General features: G+C 43.0%; 2 protein-coding genes across 4 annotated transcripts; one reads left to right on the top strand and one right to left on the bottom strand.

The window, feature by feature from the left end:
- Positions 1-497: 497 nt before the first annotated feature.
- tspan13 (tetraspanin 13) lies at positions 498-6684 on the top strand. The gene is made up of 6 exons (XM_005801805.3): positions 498-711; positions 4409-4576; positions 4654-4734; positions 5843-5956; positions 6037-6150; positions 6255-6684. The coding sequence occupies exons 1-6, from the start codon at positions 649-651 to the stop codon at positions 6327-6329; spliced, it is 615 nt and encodes a 204-aa protein (XP_005801862.1). The 5' UTR covers positions 498-648; the 3' UTR covers positions 6330-6684.
- A 2797-nt stretch (positions 6685-9481) lies between these two features.
- On the bottom strand, positions 9482-27373 carry bag6 (BCL2 associated athanogene 6). Of its 3 annotated transcripts, none has more exons than XM_023329774.1 (25): positions 27285-27373; positions 24697-24784; positions 24502-24619; positions 24156-24367; positions 22870-22944; positions 22671-22793; positions 21823-22064; positions 21454-21586; positions 20473-20673; positions 20182-20404; positions 19952-20002; positions 18880-19229; positions 17844-17916; positions 17463-17767; positions 17144-17387; positions 16805-16974; positions 16665-16718; positions 15766-15874; positions 15555-15679; positions 13508-13642; positions 13343-13390; positions 13052-13267; positions 12579-12686; positions 12357-12503; positions 9482-10613 (listed from the first exon to the last, which is right to left on the bottom strand). In XM_023329774.1, the coding sequence occupies exons 2-25, from the start codon at positions 24775-24777 to the stop codon at positions 10518-10520; spliced, it is 3639 nt and encodes a 1212-aa protein (XP_023185542.1). In that variant the 5' UTR covers positions 24778-24784; positions 27285-27373; the 3' UTR covers positions 9482-10517. The 3 variants fall into 3 exon arrangements, with proteins under 3 accessions (XP_023185542.1, XP_023185546.1, XP_023185553.1); XM_023329778.1 differs by having other exon boundaries at positions 10518-10613; positions 22870-22941; XM_023329785.1 differs by having other exon boundaries at positions 10518-10613; positions 17463-17764.
- Between the last annotated feature and the right edge of the window lie 51 nt (positions 27374-27424).

The raw sequence follows: 27424 nt of genomic DNA on the forward strand, positions 1-27424 counted from the left end.
TTTTGTTCATTTTTCAAACATATTTACCGAAGTAAATAAATGTCAAAAATATCTACGTTTGTTTAATCTTTTTACTAAATGCTGTTTTTTGCTTGTATCGCAGTGACTGTATGATGTAAAACCACTGAACTGCTTTTTTTCCTGTTTTTAAAAAAAAAAATTCTCTAAGCTAAAATAGTTTTATTGTGAGCGTATTGTCAATGTTCGTTGATTAAAATGAATCTTTTTAGTGTCTAAAGAGATCTTCTGGACATCTGGGAGTTTTACTCAATATTTGATGTGATTGATCTACTTTTTATCACAAGACTGTAAAACACGGAAATCCTTCTGCTGATGACGTCAGCAGGGGGGGGGGGGCAAACATTTATTAATCGATCTCTTTAAAAAACAAATCCATACTTTAGATGATTTCAAGCTGAATGACGCGGTGATCAGAGTTCAGTTGACGCTGGCCGCTGCGCTGTAATTACCTGCAGCGGGACAAAAGGTGAGTCATGCGCAAAGTCCAGCTGGCCAATCAGCGCTCAGGATCGACTCCAGGAAACGCAGTCCTTCTCCAGCACCTGCTCAGCCTGAAGTGGGACAAACAGCTGCTACACCTGAGACAACTTCTGGTTTTCTGATCGGGACAGTGTGCGCACAGCAGCGATGGTTTGCGGAGGATTCATTTGCACCAAGAACGCGCTTTCTGCGCTCAACGTCCTTTATATTGTGAGTATCTCTGACGAAATTCCGGAGTTTATCTTTGGGAGGAGGTGAAAGGCTGGAAAATGGCAACCGGGCTGATCGGGAGGTTTTACCTGCTGTCATTATTCAAGAAGTCCTAAAACCAGGCAGCAGGTGATCAGCGCTGTCTTCATGTTCCTGCTGCTGCTTTATTCAGTCTGCTTCACCTGGGGTCTAACAGCATAATTAAACATCAACAAAACTGACAGAAACTTTTTTTTAAAAAATCCCTGAGCTTTACATTAAGAGTCATAATATGGCGTCATGTTTAAGATTAAACTCCTCTGTTTTTCTGCTCCTAGGAAACACTAAAGGCCAAGGAAATGTCTGGTTAACCGGAGTCTGTCTTTTTTCTGTTGAATATTCAAAAATAATAAAAAACGTGAAAACACCAGGTTCAACATCTGTGAGGATTTAATTAGAGAAAGAAGCTAATATTTATAGACACACCTCTAAATGTCGGTTGAAACCTTTGAGTTGACTGAAACCCATGACAGACTCCACAGTGACGTTGCTGCCCATCCCTTAGTGGGAGCGGAGGCTCATGGAAGCTGAGTAGCTGTTTTAAATAAACACACCTAAGAAATTCAGACCAATTACATAATAGGTTTGAGTGGATAGGGAGCAAAAAGTTCAGAGAGGTTGTGACAAACAACCAAACTGAAAATGTTCATTATGCAGCTGCACAATGAGAACAAAGTTCTGCAGTTGGGTTAACCTGCGCTTGGAGATGGAGAGGGAAGCTTGTGATGAGCCGGTTATCTCACCAGTTTATGAGTTTTTTCTGTTTGATAGTAATAAAGTTGTACCAACATGTGATTTTCCATGTTGGTAACCATGGTTACTGTTGATTACAGTAACCATGATTACAGTAATCTGCTGATGTTAAAATATCTCAGCTTCCTGAGAAGTTGGAGGCGTTATTATAAATAATTTCGGTGTCTGGTAAAGATGCCTGGTGTCCGTCTGTCTCCACCTGCTCAACCTGCTTTCCCTGAAGATCCAGAGGCTTAAAGCTGGGCTGTGGCTGCCGCTCCGCCCAGTCAGGAAACTCTCTGACCGCTGTGTTCACCCAGCAGGTCTGGATGCTCCATTCCAATTCTTTGCTGAAATCAGACTTTTCTTTTTTTCTTATTTTGGCCTGGTCTTTTTCATAATTAAATCTGAATGCAGTCAGACTTCTGTGTCCCCAAAACCACCCGCATGCGCAGAAGAAGCCCCTGAGAACCTGAGAGGTCTGGAAGGTTGATACAACAACAGCAGATCTTTAATGTAATGTGGTGATTTATAAACTAACATCAGTATTTTAAAGTCTATTCTCTGGGCTACAGGGATCCAGTGGAAGAACTGCAGAACTGGGTGATGTGCTCCATCTTCCTGGTTTTAGTCAGAACGCCAGCAGCAGCGTTCTGGATCAGCAGCAGCTGGAGGATTGATTTTATTAATTTTTTTAGTAAGACTTGTAAAGACACTGTTGCAGTAATCAGTGTGACTAAAGATAAACACATGGATGAGTTTCTCTGATGCAGAGACATTAGTCCTCTGATCCTAAAGGTGATAGAAGTCTGACTTTGTGACCATCTTTATGTGGCTCTGAAGGTTCAGGTCAGAGTTCATCACTTCTCCCAGATTTCTGGTTTTCAGCTGTAATAACTGAAGCTGTGTGTGACTCTAGATTGTTCCTCTTTAGGTTGAAAGACAATAACTTCAGTCTTGTTTCTGTTAAGTACCAGTGACCTCCAGGTCGGATGAATCCAACTCATTTGTAAAGATCTGATGCATACCAGATTTAGGACCACATATTCTGGGTGGCATTTGTAAAAATCTGATCTGTGTTGTTCAAAGTGTCATGAAAAGATCAGATGCAGTTCCCATGGGGGCAAAAAACTGGCTTTGGGTCACTTCAGGCTGCAGTGTGAGTGGAGCCTAAGTGGCACGGATTGGATTTTTTTGGAAGGCAAAAGGATTGAATTGAGCCGTTCAGACCGCTGTGAAAAGACCAGCTGTAGGTTGCGTTTGCTTGCTGTGTGTCTGTAGCCCCCAGCAACCCTGACCATGCCTGTTCCTTCCTCCTTATCGGGTTTCACAGGAAACGCTTACAAGCTACAGAATGTTACTCTGCTGTGCTGCCACCAGCCAGCCAGCAGGAAGCGACTCTTTGTTGACCTTTCCGCCTGTTGTGTGTTTTTGGACACGGTTATAAAGTGACAGTCATCTCAACACCAGCAGGTTAAAATGCATCAACTGGCCACATGTTGACTCAAGTTATGCTTTTTTATTTTTTGCAGTCCATCTTCCAGGTTTTGTTGCGATGTGCAATTTGAAAAATGCTAATTTAAATGCTATATTTAAATATTATTATTATATTAGTACTATATTAGTATTTAAATTCTAATTAGTTGAAGATCATGTCCAACTTCCTGAAGTTTCCTCAGGTCGTTTTGGTAGAGGTTAGTTAGCTCAGTGAAGAAAGCATCTAAAAGCAAAATGAAAAAGCAGACGTTGTCTAAGTTTGCCAGGAAAACTTATCAAGTTTTTACATCAGTGTCTTTTCTCAGTTTTTATGTTTGGGATGCACTTTGGCAAAATGCAGCTTTTGTCTCTACATTTAGTGGACCGTCAGGATCCACTGAATGAAAGAAACGGCACCAAAGTTTCCTTAATATGCTACTAATAGTTTTACGTGTACAAAAAATATTTGTACACTAAAATAAAGTTAAAATGTCAAAAGTTCTGCAGGCTGCAGAGCGCGGCAGATGTCACGGTGGTTCAACTTAAAAGCGAAACCACAAAAAACAATCTGCGTTAAAAAGCTCCCATGACCATTCTTCAGTCTGATTATTAATTTTTAGCTTCACTGCATACAAGCATTTAATTTAAGAGGCCAAACAAACTTAACTGACCAGTAACATTTAGGTTTAGGACGTTCAGATGCTCATAGATGTGGGTCACGTACAAAATGTTTTGGCACAAGACAATTAAAAAAAAAAAAAATTCACAATTTTGTTAATAGTAAATGATCAAATTTAGTGACTAAAAATTTTTTTTTATTCAATGGAAAATCTCAAAGTGCGTAGAACTGTTGCTGTGAAGATGATGGCTCTGATCAATCTAAGGATAACGAACCCAGCAGAACAGAACCGTCCGACACACACTCGCTCCGAGTTCTTCCATTGGTGACGTTCTCCAGCAGAACCGAAGCTGCCATCATTACACACACCTTCATCAATCCTGTCCGATTTGGAGTTGATCTGCTGGTCGTTTTATTTTTCACTCAGAACAAAAGTGACCCACATACAACATGCATCAGAAACAAATCATTTACATTTGAATCAGGTTTTTATATGCAAGTAGGATTTTCAATCATTTTATGTCTTTCATATAAGTTTGTGTTTGTTACCTGTATGATGATAAATGTGTCTCAGTTTCGTCGTTTAAGATTAAACGATAACATAACTCTGAAAAACATCTGGTCCTTGAGTTAAAGACTGAAGTCACATTTCGGTGTTTCTTTGAGTTTTGGTGCTTTGCGTGCGCCGCTCACTAACTGCAGGAAGATGGCGCTATGCAAACTTTCACACCACGTTCATTTTTCTACATGTCGACTTGTGTATAAAATATGCCATTTTTCTGCGCATCCTCGTTTTATGCATGAGTGGCCTGATTCTTCTGCTCCCCTCAGATGGTGAGTCTGCTGCTGATCGGGGTGGCTGCCTGGGGGAAATGGTTCGGCCTGGTCTCCAGCATCAGCGTGGTGGCGGCGGTCATCGGCGTGGGCGTCTTCCTGCTGCTGGTGGCCTTGGTGGGGCTTTGCGGCGCCCTGAAGCACCAGCAGGTCCTGCTCTTCTTCGTATCCTTTACGTCGGTTCCGGTCCACGGTTCATCTCCTCCCCTTCCAGGATGTCAGAGTTCCTCAACCTCCACCAGTACATGATGATCCTGTTTGTAGTGTTTGTGCTGCAGTTCTCCATCTCCTGCGCTTGTCTGGCTCTCAACACGGACCAACAGGTCGGTCCATCTCTGCTGAATTAAATGATCTAACATTTAGTTGTAAGATTTTTAGATTATTTTCCTTCTGCAAAGCTTTAAAGTTTTTACACATGTGGTTTTACGAATAGCGGAAACTGAACTTTGTTCTAAATGGTACAAACTAGTCCGATTAATCATGATGATTTATTTATTATGCTGTTGAATTAAGTGGAGCAGAAAAGTCTGAGGTTTCACTTGTTGCTGGTATATTTTAGTGCTACAAATGATCCAATGATCACTAAATGAATGCTGTTGCTGCATTTTAGACAATAAGATGTTTTTCTTATTTTATAAACAGTTATTTGTTGTTCATCTTTTAATGTATTTAATACTGGATAAAAACGACTTCAAATCTGCAGAATGTGGCCGTTTTGTTTTACCCAATTTAATCTTCAGAATAATCGATTTACTAGAAATAATCGTAAATCAGTGCTCCAGATGTCTGAGGAAGGAGAATCCAGGTCGTCGGCGACCAGAACCTTCAGCCGGGTTCTGATGGTTTGCGTTTGGACCGTTTCCTCACCTTTCAGCAGCGATGAGGCTTTTAGAGCAACGTCTGCTGCCTTCCAGTCCAAAATCCTCTCCAGGTTTTTCATCAAAAGATGGACAACAGTCCTGGCTGAGGAACAGGACGGTTCTGATGGGTTCTGTCTGGTTCTGACAGACGACGTTGGGTCACGTAGAACCGAACTGAGCGACGACCCGTTTTCAGGACAGAATGGCGGCAGCAGCTGTTGCTCCTCATGTCTGTGTGAAAACAAATGCATCATATTTTCATAAAGATCAAAACTGAATGACAGAGAAAACTATGGTCATCCTAAGAAAAAAAAACTTTACGAGAATAAAGTCAAAATAACAAAGTAGTTTTAATAGTCTATTCTGGTAATATTACAACTTCTTGTAATATTTTCTATTTTTGTTATATTATCTCATGATTTAGATTTTATTCTGTATGATTTCTCCTGATGTTATCATTTTTAATCGACCCTGATGCTGCATTAGAATCGTTTCATTCAGTCGACTGTCTGGGTTTCATGTCTGGTTGTGTGAATTCAGCCTTTGACTCTAAATGTGGTTTCATGACCAGAACCAGCTGCTGGAGGTCGGCTGGAACAAGTCCGAAGTGACTCGGGAAGACGTGGAGAAAACTCTGAACTGCTGCGGCTTCTCTTCTGTTAACCAAAGCGACTCCTGCCCCGCTGTGAGTCAAACCTCTTCCTCCTTCCTCCCCTCTGCTGGAACTCGATGTGTTTTCTCTGACTCTGTCCTGCCGCCGTTCAGCAATGCTTCGCCACCCCGGAGTCCTGCAGGAGCTGCTCACAGATCCTGCAGGAGTACGCCGGCCAGGTGCTGCGCTTCGTGGGCGGCATCGGCCTCTTCTTCAGCTTCACTGAGGTCAGTCGGTCGGTCAGTCGGCTGATCGATGCGCCTGCAGGCTCGATGCCTCCAGTCAGGGTGAAGCTCGGTGGACATTTAAAAGCTCTTCCTGTTTGTTCCAGATTCTTGGCGTGTGGCTGACCCATAAGTACCGGAACCTGAAGGACCCTCGATCGAACCCCGGAGCCTTTCTGTAGCTGCTCTGACCGAAGTGAACCCAACATGCTGCGATTCCTGTGGCTCTGTCTGTGGAAATGTTCGTCTAAATGTGCAGCAATGACTGTTTAATTTGATTTACTGCAGGATCTGTTGCATCCGTCTGATCAGTCGTCTCTGCTCTTCCTGTTTACCTGTGTAACATGTCACTATCAGTCTCTATTTAAGCTCGTCGTCGTTTTGTCTGTTGGAGTTTAAAGTGGAAATGAAGTTCGTCCCTTTGAGGTGAAAAGAAAACGAATTCCTCTGAAAGCAGTGAAATTTATTTTCTCTGCAGGTTTTTAAAGTGATTTGTTGTTTAAAACTGTGAAGGAATAAATGAAGAACTAAAATCTGCTTGATTCTTTACTTCTGGAAGCTTTAAGGCCGAAGTTCTCAGCTTGCCTCTTAAGTCATTAATTTGGGGAAAAATCAGTTTTATTTGCAAAACATTAAAGATTTATGTTCTTTGTTTCCAGTTAAATATTCACTCTGACTTTTTCGCCTTAAACAGAAAAACGATTAGTAAAACAAATGAGCTCAGATTTCTGGTAAGTAAATTTTTAATGAAATAAAACTGAAGCAAATGTTTGTGGATCCCAAAGTGGGATTGTGATTAAAATCCAAATCTGATAAACTGCATTCCCCCAGTGTAAGTGGATAAAATATATATTTTTTGACAAGGATCATAACCTGCATATTTCTCAATGTCTGATTCTCTTGCATAAAAGGCTGAAACGGCTGCAGCATTCACCTCCACCTTTCAGAAATCACCATGGAGACAGAGTCACCATGGAGACCGAGACCCCTCACCGGTTCTGTTTGCTCCATTATGCTGCGCCGGGCCTCTGACTGGACTGCAGCAGTTTTCCAGGGATCAGCCGGAGCTGCAGGAGGCCGGATCCGATCAGGGATCCGATCAGGGATCCGATCTGATCTGATCCGGTTCTACCAGGATGTGTAAACTTTAAACACTCCTTCTGCAAACAGCTGGACGGGTTACTGACCCGGTCGCAGGTTGGGACTGAAGCTACAGGAAAATAAGAGTTTCTTATAAAGTCCAACATCCTCATTACAGCTGCTGGTTCTGTGACGGTTTGTGGAGAATCTTCAGGAGTTTGTAGTTTTTAAAAGGTTTGAATCTCACAACCTTTCTGTCCGTCTCCACAAAATACAACTGGACGCAAAATGTGTTTAGCTGGTCATCCTATAAATAAAACTCATTTGAGTCGATTTCAGAAGAAACTTTTAACACATAACAAATAGATTTTGGATTACTAACAAGATTAAAGAAGTTTCATGCAAAATTACTCATAAAATCTATCCTAAGGTGAATTTTCATTCTAGAAGAAAGAATTTGAATCTGTTTACTGATTCACATCCTGAAACTTCTCCACCTGTTCAGGTGTTGTCCTCTTCTTAATGCTTTTGACAGAATATGTTTGTCTTTATCCACAATATAGAAGCAAAATTTATGCTTTTATAGAAACGTCTTATTTGGCCTCCCTGGTGAACGGATCCTTAACGGGTTTCTCATAAATCTTTTATTACTGTCTAAATATGGTATTAATTGTTCCAAATGCTCTGAAAGGAAACCATGCTTTAATGGATTTTAAAATGAAGTGAAGTATTATATCCAGACTATGGAAAAATGTTACTAAAAGTAACTACTAACTAGTTACTAATTAAAGTTGACCTGCTTTTAATGAATGTACTGGTGGAACCCTAGTTTTTCTTGAGGCACACAAATGTTTGACTCAATGAAGTTCATCATGTCTGGTTTTATGACAGGTGTGTCGGGTTGGCAGGTTGGTTCCTGCAGCTGAGCAGGATGTTGACTCCTGGGCGGTCCAACCGGTTCACCAAGCCGGGCTCGGCTCGGATCAGCTGCTTTCCTCCTGTCTGCGTGGGCCAATCAAACTACAGCAGGTAAACCAAATGTTCTGCTGCCACCTCAGAAATATGTCCTACTAACCCTTTATTTTACATAAATTGCATATACTTTTACATCTTTTGTGTTTTAGAGTTTATGCCACCTTTAGTGACAATTTACTAAAATCAGGAAATCTAAAAATCTAAATTACTAAATTTAAAACTTGTAAAAAATAAAAATCTAGTGCTGTTAAAACATTTTTTTAAATCCCCTTAAAGATTTTGTGTCAGACATGAGTTTTCTAACATTGACAAAATCAAAGTTTTTTTTAATGAAATATAAATAAGTCTAAACGATTTAAAGGAGCAGTGACACATCTTGACTAAATATTTTTTATTAAAGCCTGAAGGGCGAGAGGCGGGTCACCCTGGACGGGTCGCAGGACCAACAACCAGGAGCACAAACCTGGGAGGAAACCGGAGGACCTGGAGAGAACCCACCGTGCAGAAAGACCCCAGGCCGGGAATCGAACCCGGGACCTCGTGCAGCCCTCTTATTAACAGTAAAACATAAAAACTGTCAGAAGAAAAGGAGCATTTTGAAAGTTTTATTGCATTTCATTGCAACTTTGAACAAAAATAACATTAATATACTGTTTTTCAAGAGTTTATTTTACAGTTTGTCCTTTTCTAATTATTTTGGGATGAAATGTTTCACTTTTCTTCAACCTTTGGTCGAACCTTCAGCCTTTTGGACTCCATTCTGTCTGTGGGTGAAACTTCAGGCTGAAATATTATTTTCCTCGTTGATCAAAGGATTTAATTTCTCCTTTGAAAAGAGGAAATATGTTCTCACATCTCAGAGTTATAGAACAATATTAATACAAACGATATGACTGATGTTAGACCAATAAACATTAATATGTATTTATGTGTAATATATTTATATACTGTATATATGTGTATATATATGTATGTAGTGTGTGTGTGTGTGTGTGTGTGTGTGTGTGTAGCCCATGACTTAATAGTTTTGGCCCCTGTGGCAAATCTGTGAAGTTTGTTAAAAAATATCCTTCTGTATATTTTTTGCCGTCATGAAATATTTTTTCACACATTTACCAAGAGAGACGGTTTTCAAACCTTCATATTTAAAGTCTGAATTTAATTCAGGACTATGGCTGTTTATGAATTATAATTTAAGCTCTTTTTTTATACAGAGCAGAGTTTTTCTGTTTACCGGTCATAAACCGAGTTCTCAATGTAAAAAAGAAAAGCACAGTCGTGTATTTAAACGAAGGTTTTTATTCGGTTTCCTGTACATTCATGTACCAAACAGCATCACATTAAAGTCATCGTGTTTGAAGATGTTAAAGAAATAATCAGATATATGCTGATGATTCGGGTCCCTAAAAGCAACAGCAGCTCAGGGATCCAAACAAAGGAGTAAGAAGTGTGTCAATATGTTTAATGGAGGCTGATTTCTCTGCTAAAGTTGGAGCACAAAGCAATAAATAGAAGAAGTTGGTAGTTATGTTAGAGGATTCTCAGAATGTTTCTAGTTGATTAGTGGAGGATTGGAAAAATAACTCCGTTAGTTACATTCTTTAGTCGACGTTCTGCACAAACTCCATCCTGGACTGAACTGAGTTGATTCATCGTTTTATTCCTTTGGAGAAACTGAACATATTTTTATCTTGTTGTTGAAATAATAATACAAAAAATAAAAACTGGCATGAATTCATTGTTTCTATTTATGTTCAGGAAATTCAGTCATTTATTCAACATTTCTTATCAAATAATCAGCTGTCAAATTATGCAATATACTGTTTCACCACAAGAGGGCCCTAAAGTGTAACTTTCCAGGTTTCTGATCTGCTGTTGTTCTTCCTGTTTCCCACTGAGTTCGTTATGATCAGTAGTTTTACGGCTTTTAACCGACTAACAGCGTAAAGAACTCTGGATCTACAGCAGCTGGAGCCGATCCGTTTTATCCTGAAACTTCCCAACAGATTTCCTGAAATAAATACTGGAATTTGCCTCTCGTGCTTTCAGACCAACAGAGAAGAAAAACGCTGCAACTTCTGCACACGGATGTGCAAAGTGACAGAAACCAGCTGATCATGATTCCTGAATCTTGTGTATTGAAAGCGAATGTTAAAGGAGCCGCCTGCCTCTCTGTTGGCCGGAAAGCGGACCCATCAGAACCCGGCTCCTCCTGGAGTCCAGCAGCTCTCTGGGTGTAAAGCGACAGCTGCTGGCCGATCCACAGAAACCAAAAGGAAATGCAAACGAAGGGCTTTAATGCTGCAGGGAGGCGGTTAGGAGTCAGGGGAGAAAGCTCTGTGTGCGTTGGGGAACTGCTGCGAGTTGAAGTCCGGGTCTTCTCTGACCCGCTTCTTCACGTCTGCTTTCACCTGAGGGGGAGAGAAGACATCACCACGCTCAGCAGCACAGAGGCAACAGTTTCAGAGTCTGGAATCAGATTTTTAAGACCAAGTCAGAAAACATTTTTCTGTTGAAAATGGTGAAAAGATTCTGTTTAAATTATGTGACTGACGAGGAAAATAACAAAACCATTCATTTAAAACAATTCGATAAAATTCCATCAGTTTATATTGAAACAAATATAAGTCTGCATAAAACTTTGTAACTTAAGTTACCAGTGGTAGGTTAGTTACTCCTGGCTCACACGGCAGGATTTTAAAATTGTTGGTCTCTTTTAAACCCTGAGAGAACACACACCATGGTAAAAACAGTAACTCTCTGGTCGTAGTGTGTGTGTGTGTGTGTGTGTGTGTGTGTGTGTGTGTGTGTGTGTGTGTGTGTGTGTGTGTGTGGCGTCCAGAAGGAGCAACACACAACCCAAATCCACTCCCCAACATTCAGACTCCAGACAGGAAATCCCCCAACATCCACCAAACCACACGTGAATTTAGAGTAAACAAACATGGCCGACAATTTAGAGGTAACAGTCTGATGATCCTCAGCGATGAAAGACGCACCAAAAGGAAAAGGTGTTGGGTGGAGGAGTGGAGACGGTGAGCAGCGGCTCTGTGTCATACGGAGGTGAGCGGTTCTGGGTTTTTATGAACTTTTACATTGTTTAGAAGTTTCTGTTTTATTTATCTTCACCGGTTAATTCTAAGATTTAACGTTTTTGCTGTTTTGATGTTATGTTTGCATTCATGTGGCTAGTGTCGGTGTCAGGCTGTGGTTGAATGAATCTTATCGTTATAATCAGCTGAGAAGTTACCGGCTACATTCATTTCAGTCCAACTGCTGTTTGTCTCGGTTCTGATCGGCTTCACATGAAATGCTGAACAAACGTCCATATTGTTGCCACATATCCACTACAGTCCTCCACTTCGGATCTGTTGCCATGTCAGCTGTTCTTTGGGATTCCCCTCCGTGTTTACATCACCGCGCTTTCTGATTGGCTGTCGCATTCAGCAGGCTGCGCTCTCATTGGTCGACAGGGAACAACAACACAAGCTGTGATGTCGGGTCAAGACCGACCCACATGCTGAATATCCCTGATTTTAGACCGGAGCGGTCCGAGCAGATCGCTCTGAACACACACACACACACACCCGGAGCGGTCCGAGCAGATGGCTCTGAACACACACACACACACACCCGGAGCGGTCCGAGCAGATCGCTCTGAACACACACACACACACACCCGGAGCGGTCCGAGCAGATCGCTCTGAACACACACACACACACACACCCGGAGCGGTCCGAGCAGATGGCTCTGAACACACACACACACACACACCCGGAGCGGTCCGAGCAGATCGCTCTGAACACACACACACACACACACCCGGAGCGGTCCGAGCAGATGGCTCTGAACGGTCGGCAGGATGACGGGTTTGATGTTCTGACATTCAGGTTGTTCTAAAGTTGCTGAGGAGGAAATCAAGACGAACGTCACCATAAAAATCTTCCCGTGTAAACTAGGCATTGGCTGAATGGCTTTTTCTTAAATAAAACAATATCAAAGAATTATTGAAAATATGACTTCATAAAAAATTAAGCTGACAAAAAGATTTTTGAGGATTTTGAACTGAAATTCCCAGGACTTCCCTACAGACTCTGCTGAGCAGAAGCCAACAGTGAAGCTTCACTTCACTTCCTGTTGAGTCGGTCCTGACCTGCTCTGAGTAAGCCTCCTTCACTTCCTGCGCCTCCAGGTCCGCCTGCAGCTGCTCCGGGGAGCTGATGGGCCGGACGCCGGCGCTCCGGGCCGCCTGGCCCACCGCATCGGACAGGGAGAGCAGGCTGCCGCCGCCCTGGCCCGTCTGCACACAAACACACACCGTGCTTTAAGGAGAGCGGGACACACTGCGGCCGACGGCTCCAGCAGATCCCAGTACCTTCCTGCGTTTGGCCGGCATCCCGTGGAGGTAGGCGTCGGATAGCGGCGGCTGAGACTTCATCTTCCTCTGAGTCATCATGTCGCAGCGGATGATGGGAACCCACTCCTGCAAGAAGTTATTAACACCTTCAGTCGAGTTTGACTGGGAAACAAGTTCCAGAGTTGTAAGAAGTTTTATTTTTCAGTCTACAAATGAAACATCCCAGTGAATCATTTGGACTTTTCCTCACTGAGCAGTCTGGATGAAGTTTTACTAATCGAGTTCATAAACTGAACTTGGAAATAGTTTTGAAACTTAAAACACTTAGAATTCACAGCTGATTTTATTCATTAGTTTTGCTAATCAGGTGACATCATGCTGCTTCTGGTGGTTTGAACAGATAAATAATCGATTATCAGATTCAGACGGACGTACAGCAGCAGCTGCTGACCACGAAGGAGAGGAAGAGTGATGAAGAGGAGTGGTCTTACCGGAGGGACGGCTGCCGCCCAGGTCTCTGCCTCCTCGCTGCCGCCCTCAGCTCCCGCTGCCGCCACGTCGCCCCCCAAAGGCGCGGCTCCGCCCGACGCTCCCAGGTCTCCAGGCAACGCTCTGGTCTCCCTTGACGACGCAGCGGGGGTGTCGTGGGACACGGACATGGCTTCCTCGGCGGTGGTGGCAGCTGCGGGTGAGAGAGTGTCTCCGATCTTGGGAGGAGGACAGAGACGTGAGACACGAGGCGGGGACGGCGGCGTGCGGACGCAGGAACACGTCGGACTCACCGTGGAGCTCTGAGCCTCCTGCTCGCCGCCCGCCGAGCTCCGGTCCCTCTGTGGAAAAAAAACATCACATCTAATATTTATCAGTGCCTGAGGTAACATGAGACACAGCAGGGCAGATAAAAGGGCCAGCCGGAGCGTGGTGTGAGGGGTCAAAGGTCAGGATACCTGTGTGTAGACAATGTAGCTCTGGATCTGCTCCTGGGAGACGGGGATGTGCTCCAGAATCACCTGCAGCCGCATCGTCATCATGCCGGTCATCCAGTTCACCAGGCTGGGGTTGATGTCGCTCGACATGCGGCGCTGACAAACAGCAGAAGAAGAAGAGTTTCCTGTTTAAAGCTGCTGGTTCCTCTCAGGCTCACTGCAGCAGGTCAGAGGTCAGCTTACCCCTGAACCGGTTGGAACCCATTCAGGGTGCGGTGGTGAAAATCGAACAGACCGGCCCTTTAAATGGGCGGGGCATGAGGTTAAAGGTCAGCTACCTTTAACCTGTAACAACATGCAGATGCAATCTGCTGAGTTTCCTCTTTTTAAAGCACTTTGAATAAATAATTGATCCTGAACTGTTTGATACCTACAATAAATCAGAAGTGGAGTTCATGTGTGACTGAATTAAAATGTTTTTTTGTAAAGTGCCTCAAGGCGACATTTGTTGAATTGTTGCTATAGAAACAAACTGAACTGAATCTTTCAGGCTGTACTGATGCCAACATTACAACGTTAAATATTTTTTACAGAAAGTCTTATCAAACGTCTTCACACCCACTGAACGTTTTCACATTTTCTTGTTGCAACAAACTTCTTTGTGTCTGAGATTTTTAATAAACCCAAAGGCAAATTAAATGTTATCACTCTAATCTGCAGAAGGCCATTTGTGGATTGATGGTGAGGAAGTGAAGGACCTCCAGTAGCAGTCAGTCTTGCAACAAAACTGAAGAGCCCTCTGACTGAAGACTGTGGCTGTATAACATTCAAGACAAGCTAACGGCTTAATGTCCAGGCAGCAGAGGTGATATTCCACAGCAACATGTACTGATGACTCCACCATTTGTTGGCTAGCTCTGCTCATCCACCTCTTTTGCTTTTGCCGCTCCTCTTTACATCTGTCTGGCTGTTTGGTTAGAAAGACGGCAGACAAACGTTGGCGTCAAAGATGGTTTGAACTTCCTCCATCTCTCTGCTGCCATGAAGTCTCATTTTCATCTCCTCTGGGATTTGGGGAAAGAGTTCAGGTTTCATTTGAGCGTTTAGATGCAAACCAGCTGCTCTGTTGTAAAAACGATACCTTGTTGCCACAGTTATGCATCATAAAAACAAAGGGAGCAACAATCCTTCTAGGATGCAGAATTAGAGGAAAAATGTTTTAAAAATAGCAACGAAAATGATGAACAAAAATGTAGAAAATGTAACAACATGCTGCCACCATGAGGGGCGCTATTCCAGAATGAAGTCACTGAGCAAGAGACGGTGTGAAGTGGAAGGAAAGTCATTTAAAAATAATCTATAAAGTGGAACCTGCCTCACTGTGACACCCTAAATAAAAGCCAGTGCTGCCATCTGTTAGTTCATCAGTAAACAGAGTCATTCAGGTCAGCTGCTCTGTTAGGGGCTGGCCATGCAGCAGCAGCATCATGCTGCGGGTCAGGGCAGCTGGAGGAGAAGCTACAAATACTTAAATCTGACAATGGAACGGTGTCAATGTGTTAGAATGGCCTAGTCAAAGTCCAGTCCTCTAAAAAATTTTCTTGCTACTTTTTCTGACTTTTAGCAAATAGAGCAAATTCTCTGAACAAGAGAAGTTTAGTCTGATTTAACTTCAGACGCTAAGAAAAAAAGAAACCGTGTGTTTCTGTTAGGTTTATGAAAATATCTGGTTTCACTGCAAATATTTCTAAATTTAGGCTTTCAATCATTTGTTAGATTGGACTTTATTCCAAAACTGTGCAGTTTCAATATCAAGTACTTTTAAGGACTTTATACAGAAATCAAGAACTTGCCACACCCTGAAGACTCCTCATTGAAATTCAAGCATATTGAAGGATTTCAACCCTAAAAGCTCAGCAGCTGCAACTGCAGTGAAAGGAAGGGGACTAAAACCTAAACCAAACCACACTATCCAGTTCTTTACTCAAAAAACATGCGTGATTTTTGATTCCTCCTCATATTTATGAAATACACCCCATTAAAAAACACAAACATGGTTTCTACTCACTATCCTGTGGTTGATGACGTCCGTCAGCGCTCTCTGGTCTCCTCTCAGGCAGTGCAGGTTGAGGGCCAGACACTCAAACAGCGCCTGGTTGCACATCTGCAGCAGCCTGGGCCCAAACGTCTCATCTGGACCAGAATTATCCCAACATTAATAAAGACCCAACATTAAACAACAGCTGATTCTGCAGGGGGCGATGGGAGGTCAGGACTACCTGTGCAGCGCAGGATGTGAGTGGAGATCTGCGTCAGCTGCTGCCTGAAGAAAGACATGTTGGTCTGAGTGGCGTCCACGCCGTCCAGCACCGAGACGGAAGACTCCCTCTGCAGGAGAGGAGGATTTACTGCAGATGCTTTCAGACCATAAACTCAGGTTTCATGTAAGTGAGGGTGGTGAACCGCCACAAATTAAAGCTGCCACAGCTTCAGAATCAAGTTAGTTTTTAAAAAAATATGACAGAGTATGAGGGCCACACTAAGAAAATAAAGACATAATATTATGACGTTATTTTTGTAATTTTATTTCTCTTACTATGGTCCTAATACGCCGTCATAAAACAATGTAAAGAACTAGAACTGGAAGACATTTTAAATATCCAAAATAAATTAACAAAACAACAGAAACATTAAATAAAATAAAGTCTCAAAACAAAGTGTTAGTTAGACCGAAGCAACAGATCAAGATTTTAGTCATTCAATTTTTGGCAGAAAGAGAGAAAAGAGAAATTAAGATAAATCATGCAAATTATTGAGCTTGTTTTAATTTATCATAGATTAATTGATTTATTGCTTATTTCAACAGGCCTGTTAATATCTTATATTTGCACACAGATATCAATCAGAGTTAGAATGAATTTAAATCTCATGGCAGCCAAAACGGATAGAAATAACCAAGTTCTGTACCGTTAAATTACAACAGTAGAGTTGTAATTTCAGTTGTACAGAGTGAAAATAGTGAATAAATGTTTTTTTTAAAACATTCGGTTTGAAATGGTGAAAATTAAAACCATGTTGTTCTACAGTTGCGTCACTGGAGTCGTGTCATTTCAGGAACCCTGAAATGGAAACATCATAAACGGCCGCACTGCGTTCAGAACGGCAGAATGAAACTTACGAAGCTCTCAGTGATGTACTCCTCCAGATCGTTGACCAGGCTCTCCGCAGCCGCCTGCAGAGAAAACACCAGAAGAAGAAACATCAGCCTCCATGTGCTTGATTGGACCAATCGGAGAGGATTCGGCGAGCGGTACGGACAGCGATGTTCTGGTCCGTGGGCTCTCTGCCGCTGAGGTAGTTCTGGGTGAAGAACTGGGCCAGCTGGGGCTGGATGCGGCTCAGCGGCTGGTGCTGGCCGTGCAGCAGCAGCACCAGGTCAGACATGGTGAACGTCTGGCACACCAAAATCAGCAGCTCTCCGAAGAACCCTGGGAACCAAAAACACAGGAAATGACTTTAAAACCCCCCGCAGAGTTTCTTAGACGCTCCACCGCCGAAGCTAAACGATTAAATGGGGTTAATCTCATCAGCCCTAAATGGATTCATCATCAGGACAGTGGGCGACATGGAGGGCGCTAGCTGCAGCCGGGAGCCGACCTGTGGGGTCCTCCTGGCCGTTGAAGAGGTTGGTGGCCTGCGACAGCCGCTGCATGAACTGAGCGATGCTCTCGGTGTCGTTCTGGGCCTGGCCCAGCGAGCCCATCATGGTGCTCAGGACGCCGCGCATGATCCCCGTGAACAGCTCCGGGTTCACGGACTCCGCTGCGGCCGCCGCCGGGTTGGCGCCTGCGGTGGGGCCCGCAGAGGGAGGAGGAGGAGGGGAGAAAATGGGCTGGGAGGCCTGGAAGAAAAAGCAGAAGGTCAGAACCGGTCCTGGAACGTCTCCAGCGGATCCCAGCAGCAGAAAGCCGCCCACCTGCTGCATGAACTCCGTCATGCCCTGGATGAACGCCGGGACGCTGGAAGTGGTGACGGTTATAGATGGGGCCCCAGCCGTAGCGGCGCCGGGCCCGCCGGCGGCGCCCAGGAGAGAGCCGAGGAGCTGGCGGAGGTCCGGGGCCAAGTCCTGGGGCTCGCCGCTGCTGCTCTCACTCTGGGCCGGCGCCGTGGGCGGCAGGCTCGGACCCGACGTGGAAAAGGAAAAGGAAGTGGAGGATGACGTCTGAGAGGAGGAGGAAGAGGACGTGGAAGTGGGTGTGGAGGAAGAGACGGTTTGGCCTGCTGGAAATACAAACAGTTAATTATCATTAGTTTATGATTATTTAAAGAGATTTAAATTTAAAGATGAAAAACGTACCCATCTGGCCCGGCATCAGGAGCTGCCCAACCAGGCCGCTGATCATCTGGTTGAGGGCAGCAGGGTTGAAAGCCTGGGGGGCGGGAATAGTTTAATAACAGGGTTCTAACGCTTTTCCCACAGGAAACTCAACCTCTTTTCAAGCATTTTCACAGTAAGTTTTCAAACTTTTCCTGCACCACACAAAGCAATTCAAATAAACTAAAAAACAGGTTCAATTGGGGCGTGCCGTGGTGGCGGAGGGGTCAGCGCGACCCACATTCAGAGGCAACATAGCCTCGACGCGGCTGTCACGGGTTCGACTCCCGGACCCGACGACGTTTACCGCATGTCTTCTCCCCTCTCCTGTCAGCCTACTTTGAAAAAGGGACACTAGAGCCCACAAAAAAAAACAGGTTCAATTCACTATTTTTATATCATTTATTACATTTAGTCATATTTTGAAAGTATTCTGCACTCTGCAGCAGGGATGAGATTAACTGAAATATAACAAAATTTAATGTTGAAATCTCTAATGAAATTTCTTTCACCTACACAACTGACTGAAAAATCACTAATTAAACAGATAAAGTCCCCCAATTTCAATAATGTTGTTTAACATATTATAAATATATATAGAGTCCTGATGACTAAATCAGTCATTGAGTCATCAGAAATCATAAATATTCATTCATTGAAACAATCCGTGTAAATAAAATCCCAGCTCAATTTAAACGCTGAGACACAATATGTAAGGACAATTACGAAAAATCTTCTTGCTAAGTTCTCTGTCATTTATCAAATATAAATAATTCTTGGTGATTCTAACTAACCTAAATCAAGAGAAGTTTGGTCTGATTTATCTTCAGACAGTGAGAAAAAAAAAAGTGTATGAAAATATCTGGTTTTATCTGTAAGTAACATTTTCCAATGGATAAAGCACTTTCAAAAGAAATGTAGCATTTTCCAAATATCTCGTTGAAATTCAAGGATTCTCAAGGACTTCAGTGCCTTGAGCCTGTGAGCAGCGCTCCGTGTTTCAGCAGGAAGCTCCCACCTGTCCCGGCTGCTGGCTCGGCATGGCCGCCCTCACGTTGATGGTGGTTCCTCGGGTCCCGAAGGCCGGCGGGGGCATGCCGGCGGCAAAGGGGGGCCGAGAGAACACCACCCTGGCCTGGGGCTGCTGGGGCCCAGCCTGGGAGGGCGGAGGGGGCGCGGTAGGGGTGGTGGTGGGCGTGTTGGGCCCAGTGGTGGTGGCTGAGGAGGTGGGAGTGGAGCTGGGGGGGGTGGGCTGCGGCGGGACGGGCTGGCCGGTGGTTGCGGCGGTCGCAGCGCTGGTTGCCACAGCAGCTGCATACTGGCTGATCTGCTGCATGAGGTTCCGCATGAAGTCTGGCGGGAGGCCCCCTAGAGGGTGGAGGCCGGAATGACAGTGTTACTTCTGCTGTAATTCAACATCAGATTTCTGCTCTGAGTTACTGTAGACAGACTGCTGCTGTTTTAATGTTCAGTAAAAATGTTCCCACTCAGCAGCCTGGCTCTGTTTCTGAGGACTACGCTGCATCTCAGGTTGTTTCCTCAGCGTGGAACAAGAGAGAACATTTCTGTTCTATTCTGATGAAAATAATTATATGAAAACAGAAAAAAACTAATAATTCAGCAACTAACAAACTTATAAACAAAATATACAATTTAAGAAATTATGTAACAAAACTAAAGATACACAGTGAATGTTTAAAATATAATTTAGCTTAAAGAAACATAGAAAAAATACAAACAAAGCATTCAGGATAAAATAGTTGATAAATAAAAACTAAACACAACATATAATATTGTTAAACACAGACAGAAAATGTGTGGAGAAATGTAATAAACTTTATAAAAATAAAATGAAAAAAATGATTTTTTTAAATTTGAAAAACAAAACTATAATAAATTGATGAAAATGTAATGCATTAAAAACATAAAAAATCATTTCAAAAATTGCCTGTTGATTTTAAGCAAAAGACAAAAAGAAACATCTTTTTAAAAATAAATAAAACACAACATATTAAAATAACTAACTTCATAAATAATTATTTTAAAACATAGAATAAATCAAAAACCCTGAAAATGAAAATCAACATTACCTGCTTGGCCAGGCACCTGCTGTCCACCTGCTGCAGCGTTTGCTCCAGGGCCTGCATGTGACAAGACAAACGCATAAATAAAGTGGAAATAATCTTTTTCTCTAGGAAATCACTGGAGTTTCTCTGTGACTCGTTTCTGTTGAGCAAACAGCGATGGCTTCATCTGCCGCCGAGCAGCGACACACACACGTCTCAGAGCTTCAATCAGTGGCAGGGAGGGGACAACACACCGTCCGCGTTCATCTGCATCATGACCACCGGGACTGCCTGGTGGCTGATCCTGATGACCCGGGAGCCACCCTGTCCCTGTCCAGCCTGCTGATTGGCCGTGGTAGTCTGTGAGGGGGAGGTCTGTCCCTGACCTGCCTGCTCCGGCTGGCCGCTGGGCTGGGTGGGCGGAGCTTGTCCCTCAGTGCTGTTGGCTGCAACAGTCACTGTGGCTCCCAGGTTCATCTGCAGAGAGAGGTCAGAGGTCAGCGGGGCTCAGGGCTGCCGGCGGGGACGGGCGCGGCGGCGCCTACTTGCACTGGGATGTGATGGTGCACGGCTCCGGGGAGGCTGACGGGGCTGCTGTAGTGGGAGAACGGGCGGACCACGTGGAGGTGGCGGGGAACCGGGCTCATGAGGTTTAGCCGCAGGTCGCTCAGGGCAACCAGGGCGTTGCCCAGCAAACGCAGACACTCGCAGATCTGAACCAGAGTCCTCTGGTCGTCCTCTCTCTCCTGCAGGAAAAACACAACAGACAGGCTGCAAACATCAACGCCGCAGCTGCTGCAGCCATTTTAACCTCTGCTGAAAATTTCTGTTTCACTAAAATATAAAACTTATCATAAATCATCTCAAACATAAAATATTGACACATCTAGCTTACAAAATATGTTCAACTATTTAAGAAATATCACTTTTACCTGAAATTAAACTTTTTATACTTTCTGAATAACCTTTAAATGATGTCATGGTCTAAATTATGGCTGAAAAGACACTCAGAGCTGTAATTAAGTTAAAACTGTTCAGAAATATTAACATTTTGTATTTAAGATAAATCTGTTGAATCCAGAACTCATCTACTGTAAAAAAATAAAATCCTAATAAGCACCTTTTACATCCAATTATTAATCAGCCAATATAAAACAGAATCCGCAGATCAACCCTACAGCGTTTTGACGTTCATCCAGAACATACAGAAATGTTTCACTAAAACAGAAAACAGAGGAGCTTCCTGTCAACAACGCAAATAAACTACATTTTTATGAAATCTGATTATCATTAAAGATCCAAAACATAAATAATGTTTAGCTTGGACTGCTTATTAAATGAAAAACATTCATGACTTGTGTCCTGGGACCAAACAAAATCCTTTCAAGGGCCACAAATGGCCCCTGGGCCACACCTTGGACATCCCTGTTCTAAAGTTAATACATTAATATTAATTTCTGCATGCTGTGAGGGACCAGAGCCCAGTGTAACTTTGTATTTATGCCCAGGCATGTTTTGCCCCGTACTGTATTGTTGTTGTACTCTGCGGCGGTGGCCGTCTCCAGGATGCTGTGCGCTCGCTGCATGAACGGCTGCAGCCGCTCCTCCACCCGCCGCAGCTCAGACAGCATCTCTGCCAGCTCCGCCGGGCTGGGGTGGCTGCAGCAGGGACAAAAAAACACACAGCAAGCATTTTAACATCCAGGATCTATGACAATGATCAGCTGTGTAAGGCTTTACTTCTACTTCTGGAAGCATGACTGAATATTTTACTAAACTTGTTCCTGAGAAACTGAAGCAAACCAGAGGAAATCCCTCCACTCTGATCTGTTTGTGAGAGTTTCCAAATTATCTGAACCTAATCTCCATGTTGGAGGTGAACAACCTGTCCTCACCTTGGACCCGGCTGTGGGGTCGGTCCCTCAGACTGGGCGGAGGAGGACGGCGGAGGCGGGGGCGTAGTCGGGGGTGGAGAGGTGTCCATGGGCTGGGCGGAGGGAGACGGAGTGGAAGTGGTGGAGGAGGAGGAGGGAGGTGGGGGACCAGCAGCAGCAGCAGCGGCGGCAGCAGCAGCAGCTGCAGCAGCAGCAGCAGCAGAAGTGGTTTCGGTTTGGGAGGATGAGTCAGTGGTCCGACCCTGAAACAGAAACCAGACATGAGTGAAGTTGCTCTTCCCACGACTTCCACAAATTAGATGAATTCAGTATCAAATGTCTGTAGAGATGCAAATCTTTCACCGTCTTTCCATTTTTAGGGTCACGATTCAATTCAGAAACAATTTTTCTGTTCAAACTGTCTAAATGTTCTGTTTAAATTATGTGACTGACAAGGCAGTGTAAAACAAAAGACATACAATTAAAGTGCATTTTAAAATTGATTTTTGAGCAGGACTACATAATTTTGTTTTTTCTGCACCTCTAAATGTTCGTGCAGCAAAAGTTCTCATTTGTGCGGCTTAAAGAGATTACAAATGTTTCTGGAAGTCATTAAAGGTCAACCACCACCTACACTCCACAGGATCAGGAACATTTGGTGTCAATCAACTGCTACAAATATTTTAGCTGCACAAAAGTAGCAGAGTTGATTGACATCATATTTACTTTGATTTTGTAAAAGTGGATTGGCTGGTCGACCTTTAATGACCTCTGTAAACATTTATTACTATCTTTAAACTGGTAGCTGCAAAAACAAAATATTTTTTGGAAACAGTCAGGTGCTGCGTGACCTCTGGATGACCCCTCACCTCCATCCTGTTGATGACGTCCTGGATGTCTCGCAGCAGGTTCTCGGCCAGCACCAGCCTCAGCCTGGGCTCGCTCTGGACCGGCTGGTCCATGTCGATGTGAACGTTCACCGAGCCGTTGCTCTGCAACAGCAGCTTCAGTCAGAGGGACGCTCCACACTGACAGGTTACAGGAAACTGAGCGGGTCGTGGAGCTTACCCCGGTGCTGGTCGTGACCCTGGCGTTCCGGGCGTTCTCCCCCATTCCCGACACCATCTGCTGCACCGTCATCTGCTTGAAGGGGAAAACACAGAGCGTTGGGAATACTGGACAGCAAACCTGGAGCTGCTCATCTAATCAAACGTTAAATATTAAAGGTTTTCCTGAAATTAAACATTACTGAGTTAAAATATGATATAATATTCTACCTTTGCCCTCCCAAAGTGATATTAAATATTTTGTTATATTTTTGTCGCTTTGTTTCTCTGAGATGTGCGATCCACTCTAGTTATTATTTTAAGCTCTTATATATCAAAATGTCTCATTTATCAGCAGTTTTGTTCAGTTGTTTAAATGTATTTAGGAAGGAAGCTCCCAGTGGAAACGCTCTTTGACCCACTGAAGGCTTTTCCTCACTTTCTCATGCCTGTTACTTAATCTGCAACAACAGAAATGTTGTTTGAACCTGTTGAAACTGAAAACTGAAGTGAGTCACGTTCCTTCTCGTTTGTCTGGAAATGATAAACTCCTGACTATAAAACCTTGTCTGTGACTCTGTTTCTGGTGGCTCCACTGTTTTCTACCTGAGAGCTGCAGCTTCCCATCAGATCTTAATCTGCCTCATAATTTCACCTTTTCCATTTCGCTTCTCTTGAAAATCTACCTAAAGCAACTTGGAACCACCGGATGAAGACGGGTCGATGATTGTGGCTGTTTATTCTCTGGTTGTGGTCTCCCAATGGAAAACCCCACTACCCACTTGTTTAGATGTTAATGTAAAATTTCATGATCAGTTTCTATCTGCAGCTTTCCCACAAACAATCTGACATTAACGCCCACTTCACGCTGAAATCAGCACATTCTGCAGCATGGGGATCTATGTGGCAGCTGTCATTCTGCACAGAGGAAGGCAGAGCTATAAGGTGTGATCTACTCATACTCATCTGTACTGAACTTCATTTTATCAACTTATTTAAAGCAGCGTGTGTGTTAAAAGCAAAGATTTTCCCACTGCATAAATGATTTAAAGACCCATGACTGTTTTCTTTCTGATTTGTTAGTTTGCTGATTTATTGTCAGGATGTGGAGCAATAAATAGAATCCAACACGCTGGAGACATCTGGACTGTCTTCAAAATGTTAATCTTATCTTTAGATTTTGAAACAAATGTAAGCACTGTGACTTAAAAACAGTCAATTATGAAGTGAGAGAATTTATCTAATCTTGTGAACATAAACATGGACAGGATGAATCCATCTTGCTCCACCAACCAGACGCAGACTAACCTGGATCTGCTGGGGGTCCATGATGTTGACGGGGAGGTTGAAGGTTCCTAGCATAACGTAGCTGTTAGCGTTGCGGTCGTGTGGCACTTGGGACGTTCCCTGGGAGGATGAGGAGGGGCCGCTGTCCGCTGAGGGTCCTGCAGACCCTGGACCGCCCTGGGAGGGTGGAGGCGGGGCCCGTTCCACCAGGTGGATCACCTTTCCACCCACATCTGGGAAAAACAAAAAATACCTCAGCTTCCATACAGAGAGGAAGAAAACCGTTACAAAGCAACTAAATATCCTGTTAGTTGATTTATTTATTACAGTTTCTCTGTAAAAAAACTTCAAATTTTTCCTGACTCACTGTAGTCTGCGAGCGTCCGTTCATCCTGCAGCACTCTGCCCTGGTAGATGAGCCTTTGTTTGTCCACAGGAATGCCCACCGAAGGGGCGATGTGCTCCTTAAACTCCCTCACTGTCAGCTACAAACAGTGGGACACAAACAAGTGAGCGAAGGCTGACAGGAAACAGAGATGTGGAGCAGAAACCGAGTTTCTACCTGAGAACCAACAGTGTAGGTTCTGCTCTGGGAGTCTAGTGTTTTCACCGTGACTTCTATGTCTGAACTTTGTTCCTCCATGATGTTCCTGTAGAAAACATGGGAAGAAAAGACATTCCTGGAACATCAAAGACAATAATAATGCTGATATTTCTTAAAGAACAGTTGATAAAATCTCCGGGCGTTTTATTAGACACCATGTTGGATGGAGGCCATGAAGAACCAGTTCAAGACAAAAAGCAATTCAACATAGAACTACAGTATATCGCCAATATATCTTCATTTAAATGTTGCTGGGTGCAACATTAGCATTGCAAAGGACACAGTGGAATGAAAAAACTACATGGTAATATAACCACAACTGTTATGAACTTGCATTTTACTTGCAAATGTAATATTTAGATAGGTGATCCGAGTCTCACACTCGTTCATAATGATGTTGTCCAAAATGCTGAAGGCCACAGAGTGATGAGATAGAAAGAGAATACGGAGATATTCATATAGCAACTCATATCGCCAGCACAATATTTATAAATATCACGATTTTCAAACATTATGCAGCCCAGACAATAAAAATAACTCTCACAAGCAGACAAAAATATCCTGTAATAGTAATGTTCACAGATAGAGGTGGAATCAGTGCAAATTAATTGTCAACAAGTCTGCAGGAAGGTGGCATCACTTAAGCTGCTGTTCACATCATCTGTTGAAAATTCCTGCATTTTTTTCCATTTCCCAATAAATATCGAATGATTAGAAAAAAATCTAAATGTCAGTTTATTCCAATATCCTGCAGCCTCAATGGCACCCAATAAAGGCACCAATAAATGTATTATTTTAAACCTAACTATGACTAAATTATAAAAGAAAAAATCATGACCAACAGACTAACATTAACTTGGAACATCATCCAGTCCCTGATGAACTCACCGCTCCATCAGGACATTCCAGTTATATCAGAAATTAAAAAAATTCTGAGATTAACAACCAATAATTTCTCTTAACCTGACAAAATAGCACATGCACAGGGTGCCTGAAATACATTTCAAATACAACTGCAGAGATTAATACTGTCCTCTTGTGAACACAGTCAAACATTTGGGCTGTGAGGTTAGAAACAAACCAGAATATGTCTCCATTACAAAGCTGCAAAGCATCATATTTCAATAAACTGATCCTCTTCTTGGTTATGTAGACTACAGAAAAACAAGTGGTTTAGCTTTTTTCCATTCGATGCCGTGCTTTGGTTTCCTACTGTACAGAGGCTCATGAGCCTCTGTCCCATACTGAGACCTTCAGATATTGAACACTAACTGGCCTCAAATTTCTGCAGCTTCAAACACACAAACATATTTTTCTTACAAAGATGCTTAAAAGATCCAGGAAAGTCTTCAAATCTATGATTGTTTTTATTAACCAACAACAGAAGCGCAGAGAATAATCCTCCTTCAGTTGCTGAAACGTGACTGTGTGACACTCAGTTGTTATCGTTTCATGATATTCAAATCCCTCTGAGTGGAAATTCAGGAGCAAAGCCGTTCTTTACAATATCTCTTCATACAGATCACTCTGAGGTAAAGTTAAACTAAAGCATATTTAATAGATACACAAGCAAAAAATGAAGCTGAATGTTTTCCACAACATTTCTTTTTATGAAAAGTTGCTGTAAGTAAAAGGAATTTTGTTGTCAGAGTTAAACAAAGCAGACAAAAACATAAGCTGAGGTGCATCGCACCACATGATGACAAAGTTACACAGCGTGTTTCAATAATTTCTCTTGTAAATTAACTAAAGATAAACATGTTTTATTGTTACATGCCCCACTCCCCCTTTAACAGAGCAGGACATTATCATTGAATATAAGAGTCAGGACTCTTGATGTGAATAAACCACATTTTGATAAACCTTCTCCATATTTTTTATCATAACAACGTTTCCATCACTCAGTTTCCTCATCTTAAGACCTGCAATCAGCTGTGGGCGTCCATTCAGCTGGCACAAGCACTATTATGTGAATGCTATATTAATGGATACTGCAACTGTGATTCCAATTTCATTTACTGTGAGCTAAAAAAAAGAAAATAAGGGACATGGAACTGAAGGAGGCTCCAGGTCATGTTATGGAAACAAATTACATAATCATTCTGTGTTGTCTAATCAAACTGTGTGTTTTTGTGTGCACAATTAACTATACAAGTTAATACCCATCTAATTAAGTTTGATAGAACATAAATAATAATTGAAAGCTTTAAATCTTATGAGTGTGTGTGAGGAAAATGATTTGCTTTGGCAGCGAGTCTCTTCCAAAGGTTTAGGGCTGGTTACAACACCGACATCCTGCTGCTACACTCAATTCAATCAGTAAAACGTTTCATGTTAATTTTTACCCTAAGATATGCCATAATCAAAAATAACTCCAGTCTTGCATTTAATTGTTGGTTGTAAACAGCTAAGAGTTAACAAAGACTATCCAGCTAGGTTTATATAGCTAACTGGAAGGACGGCTATGCTAAGCTAATGATAAGTAGCTAAACGTCACAACAAACAGAGACAGTAAACGTTAATTTCCACGGATGTTACGCTCTTACCTATTAACCACTCTACCTTGTCACTATATCCGGTGTTATCTGGTTGTTTTCACCGGAGAACGAACCGCTTCCCGGTGGGTCGCAGCTCCGGTGTTTGCTTGAAGCTAAGAAGCTAACGAGGAAGTGACGTAAGGGGGCAA

Source organism: Xiphophorus maculatus, chromosome 3 (genome assembly GCF_002775205.1).
Source record: "Xiphophorus maculatus strain JP 163 A chromosome 3, X_maculatus-5.0-male, whole genome shotgun sequence".
Lineage (NCBI taxonomy): Eukaryota > Metazoa > Chordata > Actinopteri > Cyprinodontiformes > Poeciliidae > Xiphophorus > Xiphophorus maculatus.

Excerpts from the sequence above, each read along its gene's own strand:
- tspan13 (XM_005801805.3), top strand. The coding sequence starts at position 649 with ATGGTTTGCGGAGGATTCATTTGCACCAAGAACGCGCTTTCTGCGCTC. Across the intron at positions 4,735-5,842 it reads CTCTCAACACGGACCAACAG|AACCAGCTGCTGGAGGTCGG; the intron begins GTCGGTCCATCT and ends TTTCATGACCAG. Across the intron at positions 5,957-6,036 it reads AAAGCGACTCCTGCCCCGCT|CAATGCTTCGCCACCCCGGA; the intron begins GTGAGTCAAACC and ends GCCGCCGTTCAG.
- bag6 (XM_023329774.1), bottom strand. The coding sequence starts at position 24,777 with ATGGAGGAACAAAGTTCAGACATAGAAGTCACGGTGAAAACACTAGAC. Across the intron at positions 24,620-24,696 it reads CCTACACTGTTGGTTCTCAG|CTGACAGTGAGGGAGTTTAA; the intron begins GTAGAAACTCGG and ends CACTGTTTGTAG. Across the intron at positions 13,268-13,342 it reads AGGAGGCTCAGAGCTCCACG|ATCGGAGACACTCTCTCACC; the intron begins GTGAGTCCGACG and ends CCTCCTCCCAAG.